The 10707-nt window shown below is 45.5% G+C and overlaps 1 protein-coding gene across 5 annotated transcripts in view; it reads left to right on the top strand.

The window, feature by feature from the left end:
* Positions 1–1495: 1495 nt before the first annotated feature.
* The window catches only part of CSMD3 (CUB and Sushi multiple domains 3), a 1246643-nt gene continuing 1237431 nt past the window's right edge, over positions 1496–10707 (top strand). For 3 of the 5 annotated variants that reach the window (XM_032316321.1, XM_032316320.1, XM_032316319.1), the window contains exon 1: positions 1496–2034. In XM_032316321.1, coding sequence (XP_032172212.1) covers positions 1857–2034 — 178 coding nt within the window. In that variant the 5' untranslated portion in view covers positions 1496–1856. The remainder of the gene's footprint in view (positions 2035–10707) is intronic. The other 2 variants (XM_032316323.1, XM_032316322.1) reach the window with 1 other exon arrangement.

The following is a 10707-nucleotide window of genomic DNA, read 5'->3' as shown; positions in this document are numbered from 1 at the left end:
GAGAAATCCCTTTCTAGTATACAGACGTCTGAACACATGCATACACATGATATGTACTGCACAAACACATTTGGGAAAACACCCACTTATAAAAAAAATCACACCTTCCCGCATCTTCCATAAACACACACTCTTACCCTTCACAACTGCACACACACACACACACACACACACACTCCTGGGAGACTCACAGACACACACAAAATGCCACGTACCAGGAGAGCTTAGAATCCTTCCTATGCCAGCAGAATGAGCCCACTCAACACGCACCCCTATAGACACTCACAGTGTGCCTACTTTCCGGAGCAGAATTCCCTCCAGATGGAACAACCTTGCTCCCCCTGAGCAGCAGTTTTGAGTTGAGCCCAGGGACAAAAGCTGACCAGGGTGATCTTGGGGTGCTTGGGATAGGAGCCATCATTTGTGGGCAATGTGGAGAGATGCAAACTCAAATTGGCCAGTCCTCTTGACCCAGCCCTGCAGATAGATGCTAATCCCCCGATAGCCTTCAGCAAGCAAATGGAGCCCGGAACCGTTGCAATTATCTATTCCAGAACCAGTGCTGCAGCACCACCCGCTCCCCCCGACCCAGCCAAACCCTGCTCCTGAGACCCGAGCAGGTTTCAGAAAAGTCAGATTATCAGTCCGGTGCCGAGTCTAAGGAACCTGCGTTTTGTTAAATCTGGGCGAGGACCAGCCAAAAAAAAAAAGATTAAGAAATCGACACACAGGAGCAAAACGCGTTTGTCTCGGGACACAGCTCCCCTAACGCCGCGGGATGAAGGAAATAGGATCCTTTATAGATGAGAAAAAGAAGCGAGTGACGGAGCGATGGCCAGTAGATGGCGCAAGAACTCTTCCCTTGTAGGTGTTAACCCTTGAGGGGTGCGCGTGGAGCCGCCGGGTCCAGATGTAGAGATACATACATTTTACGTTTTGAAAGAAACCTTCCATTTACATATCTGGGACTGATTCAGAATTAAGACAAATGAGTCTGTTCTAGATAACTACCACAGATAAAATAGTTGAACTGCAGCACACAGTAGCCGAAAAGCGGCTGGGGAGGATGAAAGGGCGAACTATTTTGGGGCGGGGGGGGGGGGGAGACTGGCTCCCTCTTCACCTCACCCCCGCCCTGGTCACGGATAAAAATCGGTTTACCGAATCCTGGAAACTTGATTACCGGTTTCCGCGTAGGCATTTGCATATGTAAATGCATGGGTGCCAATAAATTCTTCTCTGTGATCTTTTTCGATTAAGTCACAGGATCATAAACGCGAGACGCCTGCCTGAAATCTACTGCAACTACAGTAGTAACACATGTCCCGTTATAAGGACGTGGGCATCGATGGAGCCCGATTCATTACCAGCATGGTTTCCCCAAAAGCAACACAGATCCTCCGATTAAAATATTCCTCCAACATGTTTCTGTATTCACAAACGGCATCGCAGAGCTCACTCACATAATATTTCTCTGGCTGCTTTTACAGGCGGAATTGATCTATGGGGGTGTGTGGGGGGGACATAAACCAAGCCCCTAAATTTCAAATATTGTGGGGACTTTGTCAGGGAGCGGAGCTGGGCTTCAAGTAGCTCACGAGTGGTTTCTGGTGGTTGCTATAACGAGCTAGAATTGAGGTAGATTTGGGTGGGGGGGGGGGGGAAAGGCACAGGAAAAGACAGAATCCAGAGTAGCAGAGACTTTGTGCCCCCGTTGGAGAGATGGTTGAGTCCTCGTCAAGGTTGCTGTGGTATCCCAGAAACACCATTCACTCCGAGCTGTGACCGCGCACCAACAACAGCAACAACTCCACTGCGCCGGGCTGGGGAGCAGGAATTAGAAGCTCGCGAATAATATGAAAGGGATCCGCAAAGGGGAAAGCCGAGCAAAGGAATCCAAATCCCGGGAGCCTGGCACGAGAAGATGCGCTAAATGTGGCCGCCTAGACTTCATCCTGATGAAGAAAATGGGGATTAAAAGTGGATTTACGTTTTGGAATCTCGTCTTTTTATTGACGGTGTCTTGTGTGAAAGGTAGGTCTGTTTTCGGGGGTCCCCTCTGCTTGGATGGAGGTGAGCTGACTTGTCGCCGGAAAAAGGCTGGTAGCTTACTTTGCAATTTGCACCGATAAAATAATGATAATCCTGAAGAAGGAGTTGATTCACAGCTCTTTCGCCCCCCACCCCCAGATAGGAAATGCATTTTGCTTGCCAGATTTGGCGTTCAATGCGGTGATTGAGCTTGTGCTCAATAAATATTCTTGCAGTATGCTCAAACGAATACGTGAGTTGGTTCGTATAGCCTCTAACTAGTGGCTATCCAGGCAGAATTCCTCTGCAAGACTTTACTTGGTGGTGGTGAGGATTACCTTGATTTCTAGTCAAACCAGTGGGGTCTGATGCTTTGGCTAGAATATTTATATTAAAGACACTCGTGTAAATGCTTTTTAACCCTTTCAGGGAGGAAAGTTACTGACATGCAAGGAATGTGCTAATGTTAAATGCTTTAGGACTCAGGGGTCTTCCAAGCATCCCCTCACTAACAGGAACGTCTGAAGGCATATGTGAATTATTACTACGTGGGCTCTTGTGCACTGATAAACTGTAGGGGAGCTTCCCTGGTAGAGGTTTGGTTTAAAATGAGGCTTTACAAGGGTCTGAGACGCCAGGAAGTGTAAGGATCCACCTTTGGGGATGAATGAAGGTAGGAGGAAAGTCATTAGCTGACGACCAAAAAGAAAATCCCCAGCAAGTCTTAGCGTTCAGACAGGTAGAGTGAGTGTCACATGCACAGACAAGGGGAGGGGGTGGGTGGGATGGAAAATGTATTCCTAAGCAAGAAAGCTAGGGACAGTCAGAATCATTGGAAGAAAAGCTGTCCTCCGGGAGAAAAATAGATGCCCAGGTCTGTTCCACAACTTCTCCTGCACCCTGCCGCCCATTAATTGCTGCAAAGAATACTCAGGAGGTGTTTATGACTCATGCCATCATTTTTGAAAAATCACCTCCCCATACTCATGGCAGCTCGAATGGATGCGATGGATGTCGCTTTCAGTGAAGCTAGTTTCAAATCCCGGGTGTCTGTGTGTCGGGGGTCGGGGTAGAGGGTGGGTGGTGGGGGGTGTTTTGGCCCAGGCGCGCCAAGGCTGTCAACACAAACTGGACGCTTCTTCCTTTGTAAAGGAGTGCCTCTCTGAACCGCAATCGGGCCGCGTCTCTATGAAACAGTTTATTGTCCAGCTTGCAGCTGGCTGTCCCCCCACAGAAGGCAGTCCATTTGCATTCAGTGGAAATGATAATTCATGTTTTGGGTGGAGGGAGCTGGAGGGGTTACCTCTCATTCTATGAGGAGCAACGATGGATGACATGTCTCGAATTTTAATTTACATCCCTAAATGCCAAGAAGTCGCCTCTGGTGTCTGTGGCAGCAACTGTCTTGTAATTCCAACCTGCTCCTTAAAGCTTGATTCTCCCTGACCCAGCTCAGTTCTAAGGCAAAACGCCTGTCCTAAGCAGCGTAACTACACTGCCTGGTGCACAAAAAGCGTCTCGGGTTGCTTACAATGGGTTCGTTTTCGCCGCCGGCTCGCCTTGCGAGGAGCCTCACATTTCTGCTTAGTCCGCCTGCCACTGGGAGTCGGTGGTTAATGGATGGCCCTGGGGCTGACTGCTAGACGGGCGCTTGGCGTGGGGGAGGCGCCGGGAGGCAGCGACGGCTCCTGGCAGGAAAAATGTTGGGGGGGGGGGGGGCTCCTGCTAGAGGATGACCGGGGTTAAGTGCGAGTTTTCATGTGATACCTGTTGAGCCAAAACACATTCGAGGGGCAGATGGGGGGAGGGAGTCTCCAAATCCGGGAGAGCACGCCAGCCTGACAAACACAGAACAGCGTTGCCCGCAATTACAGCCCGGCTGCCCGCACCTACCGTATTTTCTGAATAAGACCCGCCGCGGAAAAGAAGGGCGCGTTAATTTGGTTTAAACGGCACCAGGAACGGGACTCCTCTCCTCCACGCACAGCTCCTGGACTTTGGACTGAGACCATTGGTCTCCACTGAGTATATTCCAGTCTGAGGGACACTGAGAAGAAAGAGTGTGTCACACTCTGCTTTGGTCCCGTTCAAAATCAATTTTTTATGGATCTTAAAAAACATTTTAATGGTAATAAGGTTGTTCTTTGTCACTTACTGCCACTCCGAAGGTTTCTCCTATATTTTACAACCTGGAACGCTGTCCTCAAATTCTGAGACGCAAACTTACCTGGGCTACGTGCTTTAGACCTGTTCCCTACCGGTGGGTGGTGCCAGCCTTAACAGTTGCTTATTCTCCTTTTCCCTCTTCTTATTTTACTTTCTCCGTCTCAAGGATTTCCTAAAGCCCTGATCGCTGAAAAGGCTTACCTGGTGTTTCTCCTAATGTCTATACCCGCTTTTGTTTTCCACACTGTTTCTTCTGGACTCTCTGGCCCAAAGCAAAGCTCAGAGTGCGGAGCCCTTTTAAGAGCCTTGCACGTCCTAATCTGGGTTAGCAGGAGCGTTGGCGAAGTCTGCGGGGCGCCGTTTACCCCGTAAACAGCTCAGGCCACAAGAATTCCACCTTCTGCCCAGACTTTCCATGCCTTCACCATCTCCCCTCTGCCTACGGCAACTACGACAAAGAGGCTCCGTGGGAGGAAACGCCACAGAGTAGAAGACAAAGTGGCCTTCAGTAGTAGGCCCGAACTGCTGAAATGACAGCCAACCTTATCTGGCCATTTGATCTCCGCTGTCAGCATCTCAAAAGGTGGCGGACAGAGGACTTCAAATCGGGGTGGGGACCTGCTTGGACCTGCCGCAAGCAAGCCTGTTTTAAGCTATCTCACACGCACACAAACACACGCACACACACACACACACACACACACTCTCTCTCTCTCTCTCTCTCTCTCTCTCTCTCTCTCCCCAACACGCGCTCCCCAGCGCAGGCAGGCAAGCAGGCAGAGGTTTTTGAAACGCAGCCTGCAGCTGCAGCGTGTCTGTGGAGGTTTCACTCACACAGAAACTGTGAATCTCCAAGTCGTGCTTAAAAGTCCCGCCCACGTAAACAGACACTCGGGGGTACTTTCCCACGCTCCATCTCGGGAGATCGCACAGCCCGCGCAGGAGGTACCATGCAAAAGGTGCAGGAACCTGGCGCAGGTACGGGAAGGCATTGCCCTCCTCGGTCGACAGGTGGGAGAGCCTGTGTGCAGCCTTCCACATCCTGCATCCGGGAGTGCTTCCCGGGGCTCCCGCGGGACCCCGGACTTCGAGAAGGATCCACGTTTCTGCGTGCTCTGGGATTCTAAGGAGATGTGACTCCTGCCACAGAGCTCTTCTGGAAGAGTGGGTTTCACACCCTCTCCCTCAGCTAAAAAGGGTCGCGGGTGACCCTGCGGGAGGAGAGCTGGCAGCGAACTCTGGAGCATCTTCTGCGGTTACCAGAGTGGCTGCGCCGGGAGGTCTCAGACCCCCGCGTGTCGCGTCTTCAGGGACCGACACCCTCAGTCCTTGCCCTCAGGCGACGGTCTGACCTGACAGAAAATACCTGTCCTCTCTGGAGGGAGGTTTTCCAAAGGGAATGCAGTAAGTTAAAGTCTTCACAAAACAATAATAACAACAAACCACAAAAACAAAACCCGCTTCCCCTTCCTCGCCACGGTCAAAACCCTTCCCTTGAAGTTGGCATGTTTGAGACACCTGCCGGGCGATAACATTTTGTGTTCGAGGCAGGGGTCCCGCTGCAGGTTGGACAGGTCTCCTCCGTCTTTTCCCCTTGCGAATACTTTTTAATTTCCTCTAGAAGGCCAGACTCCATGAAATGTCAAAGGAACACCCGAGGCTGAAAACGGAGCCCTAACTTGGCCTTGCCACGTGTGTGTATTGCTGGGAGGAGGAGATCCACATGGCCTGACACCGAGGGGCCTTCGGGAAGCCTCGGGAGTGCACGTGTGTGTCCCTGGGGGTGTCCGGGGCTGAAACGCGTGGCAGGGAACCCGCACGTTTATGCCCCCCGGACTCTAGATGGTCGGTGGTGCCGTGGACACTGCTGCCGCGCTATCCTGTGGGGGCGCCGGGAAAACTCCGGTCCCCCAAGCAGACCGCAGCGCTGCCCTCACTCAAACCACCTCTCGGGTGGTGGGCATTCAGGGAGCTCGAAAACCTCACTGGGGAACAAGGAACTGGGACTGCTGTCCCTAGACGACCCCTCCATTCCCTCCCTAGCTCCCTCGCTGGGGAAAATGAGAAGCAGGAGGCAGTCCCAGGGTTCAAGCGCCACGAGGGCTTAGTTGGAGCCGAGGGAAAAGGGCAGAAGAAATGAAACAGCGTGGGGTCATCCCAGTCACCGCGTGGTCCTACCAGCGCCGCTGGAGTGGCCTGCTCAGGGTCGAAAGCCGGGCGCGCACAGGGATTGCAGCACATTGCAGAATAGTAATGAAGCAGGACGACCGTAGAAAGAAAGATCTACTCGGGCATTAGGCGAGTTCCCTTCTCCCTGGGCACGTCGCCTTCGGGAGACTTTACACCACGGAGTTGCTAAGCCAACCCAATTTACCGCCCGAAAAGGCTCGAACAGCTCCCAGAATTCTGAGCTGAACTTCCCCTGGACAGTTACCTTGTTGAAATTGTTCTGGAATGTCATTTTGCAGCACCGTGTTTTCTCGAATCTTCTGGGGTTGGGGGATTGGGCGGGGGGCGGGGGGCGGGGGGGGCGGGGAAGGCTGCATCAAGTCTGCGTAGGAAGAATGTGTGAGCAGAAATAATTAAGGAGAAGGGTTCAACTCCTTGAAAACCTGATGCCAGTTCCTTTGAGATCCTTCAAGGAGAAAAGGCATAAAATTACTGTGGGAGCATAGACTTAGTTGCAGTAGTTGTTATTACTCTTCATGATATTAATTAGCCTTACTTTGAGGAATGACTGAATAGATTTTGGGTATTTATGTCTTTTTTTTTTTTTAACACAATTTGGTATCTAAGGAAATTCTGAAATAAAGCAATAGCAAATGGCATCTATACATGATTCTATATATAGTAAAACTATCACAAGTGAGCTCTGAAAAATAGGCAGGAGAAGTAGAACAGTTAATAATGTCTTTGTACCGATGTGGGAACCCTCTAACGCTAAAACACTTGTCTAACATCTCAAATACAAATAACTGAAAGGGACTAAACTCAGCTTCACTTGTCTCCAAATATCCTCCTCCTTGTGTACCGAGAGTTCATCTTTTTTCTCTTTAACATCAGGGTCTCCGGAAAGAGCTGCAGTGTTTAGTCCAGTTTGGGAAACTACTATGAAGCACCAAACAATGTATCTACTAAGGAAGCAGTTACTTTAAGCAACATGACTACTTGGGAAAATATGCCTTTTTGTACTTCAAAGTCCAATGGTTGAAAGATTAGAAGTAAAATGTTTGCAAATTAAAGAGATTAGAAAAAAAATGTGTGAGATACAAAAAAAAAAAAGTGTGAGCTATAAATAAAACTTAAGGCTATTTTATCTATCTATTTATCTATAAGTAGATAGTTGCATTAAAACACAGCTTCCCTTTTTACCTCTTTTGTCCATTCCCTTTATTCATAGGGCAAAGTGGTGTGTAGATGAGGGATGCAGTGGCAATTCTGATTTGGCTTTTGGATGAGGTCTGTTAAGAATGTTAGAACAGATGTTATTGTTAACAAATTCATCTTTTCTCTCTTAAAGTGAGCAGGTGGGTGATTCATGGTATTTTCCAAAGAGATCAATCTCCATGTCTACAAGATTTTCTTAGATTTAGGCCCCTTATAAGGCTCTCATTCTCATCAGGAATACATGTTTACAAATGTCACAGAAAAATCAGTTTGTCAGATACCTTCCAGTAGTCAAAGTTTCAGTATTGATGGCCATCCTTCCGTATCTCAAGCCTCCAATCCTGTAGCCATCAAATGCATTTCATGCCATCAGGCCCTTTGTTACGCTACTGCTTTGGTGCTGGGTAAAAGTTCCTAAGGATTCATATTTTCTATATAGTCATGGCCTCTTGGCCACAACCCCATCTGAAATCTCCTCTAAAAAGTCTGCATTTACAGGGGTGCCTGGGTGGCTCAGTGGGTTGGGCCTCTGCCTTTGGCTCAGGTCATGGTCCCTGGATCCTGGGATCGAGCCCCGCATTGGGCTCTCTGCTCAGCAGGGAGCCTGCTTCCCCCTCTATCTCTGCCTGCTGCTCTGCCTGCTTGTGATCTCGCTCTCTCTCTCTCTCTGTTAAATAAATGAATAAAATCTTAAAAAAAAAAGTCTGCATTTACAATCTTCATACACATCACACACCTTGTAACTGGATAGTAAGAATATCAGTGTAATCATGTTGTCTTAGATATCACAATATTATTCTATTGGCTATGCTTGCTCTGCAGTGATTTTCAAACTGTTCCTGAACAAAGAGCATCAACATTCTCTGGGAATTTCTTAAGAATATGAACTCCCAGGTGCCAAACCTGGGCTTACTTGAGATAGATGCCTTGGCAGTTGGGCATAGACATTAGTGTTTTTAACATGTCATCCAGGTATTCCTGATGTGGTCTAAAGTTTGAGAACCACTACAGCAAAGAGCAAGAGTTCTGGAGCTACTGAGACCTGAAGTCAAATGATTTTGCCAGCAGTTATATTTGTACCAGCAGCCCAACTTTCCTAAACTCCAGTTTTAGTCTCTATTTAAAAAAAAAGAGAGAGAGAGAAAGAGAGAGAGATAGTAGAATATCAGTAGACCTATAGGGAGAGGGAGATTATGCGCTTACCATATACAGTGCCTTGTAGCTATTATCAGTATTATTCAAATACATTTCCATGTGCAAAGCCAGTGTAAATGCCCACATACTTCATCCCTAACTTGTAGCCCTAACTTGTCCATAGCAGTAAATAAAAAATGTAGCATCTTCTCACTAGCTATTATCATAAAAGTTAATATTTTAAGTACCATATATCAATTAGTACTATGTAAGAACATTAGCAATTACATGCTTCAGGGTAATTTTTAAAAAATTGTTAACCACTTGTTTTGTAGAAGACAGAAACAATTATGGAATGAAAATATTTTCTGAGGCTGATTTAATATGTAACATCAAATAGTCTTGTCTTCAATAAGGTCTATACAGGTCTTACAAGTCGATAAAAATAAAATCAGTGTATTGAATTTTTTTATGTCTCAAAGAACTTTAAGGAATAGTATTTAAAATCAAATTTTTATTTATTTCTTCTTACAATCTGGACACAATTTCTTATTTCAAAGCTTTTTAATCTAGAAAATCTGTCCTGAATTTATTTTCTTTGTGTTTTTCTTCTGTTTAGCCATATTAACATAGAATTAATAGCCCCTTTCATTTGCATTTACAACTGCACATTTCTCTCACATGATCTATATAAGGCAATGGTGTCATTCAAAACTCTACTGTAGAAAGCATAGCACGTTCTATAAATATTACTGATGTAAGAACAATTGATAATGTTAGAGACTATCTGCAATTTTAGTGGTATCTGAAATATTTTAAAATTCTCTTTAAGACATAGAAATAAAATTTCTAAAGCAATGAATATTACTACATTTGATGGGTTTAAATGTTCAGTAAGTGATTGATATGTATAAAAAGTGATGAGTGATTCTCAAGAACAGAGTTTGTAATGTTCAAAATCATAAAGTCCTTCTTCCTTGCTTTGTTTTACATTAGCATATTCTAAAAGGAACATTTATGCTTACATAGTTTTAAATGATGAGGAAAATTTTTAAAACTATGACGTTTTAAAATATAGTTGGATACCACTTTGAAAGGGATTTTATAAATGGAAACAGACTCTACAGAAATGGATTTATTAAATCTCTAGAAACATTGGAAAATCTAGGACTACCTTCTACCTTGTAGTTTTCCATTAATAAGTCCATCAGGTTGACTCTAGAATGTTCAGAAGTGTTTCCTATAGAAACATGATATAGGACATTATTATGTCCTATAAAATTTGGGGAAATAGTATTGGGCTAGAATTCTTTGTTACGTCTTTTTTTTTTTTTTTAATGTAGACATCTCTGCTAAGCCCTTTCTAAGAAGTGTAGAGTTACATCTTTTACAGTGGTTCTCTCCCTCATTTTTCTGCTTTGATTTCTAGCAAGCAACCTGTGAGATGGGTGTTATCTCCTACATACAGTTATCTCCATTCACAAATGATCCACATTTCCTGAGGCCAGAGAAGTACAATGACTTTCCATGATCATAAGGTTAGCAAGTTAGTAAAATCTGAAGGGATAATAGATTCAGAAGCTCACAGACTTATTAAAAGTTAAAACTGTAAGGGACTAAGTTCCTAATCAAGATTCTTCAGTTTTAAGAGAAGAAACTGAGACCTTGAGAATTTATCTTAAAAGAAAGACTAAAAGTATTATTCAGTGTGTGTGTGTGTGTGTGTGTGTATCTATCTATCTATCTATATATATATGGTATGTCATGGTTATAGGAATACATAAATTCTGTTTTATAATCTTCAACTTTTTTGCTCAAGTTGCCTGACATTATTCCTATGATCCTGTATGGTAGATGTGAAAGATATTTTTAGTTTTATAAGCAATAATAAGTGAAGTAAATGTACAATAATGCATATGTATGTCACTATAAGATATAAAACTTTTCAGTGCATTAAGTATTAAAAAAATGGAACCAAAATTTATAACC

This window comes from Mustela erminea, chromosome 16, assembly GCF_009829155.1.
Source record: "Mustela erminea isolate mMusErm1 chromosome 16, mMusErm1.Pri, whole genome shotgun sequence".
In the NCBI taxonomy this organism is placed as follows: Eukaryota; Metazoa; Chordata; class Mammalia; order Carnivora; family Mustelidae; genus Mustela; species Mustela erminea.
The sequence above is the reverse complement of the archived record's forward strand: the minus strand, read 5'-3'. Positions and strand labels throughout refer to the sequence as shown.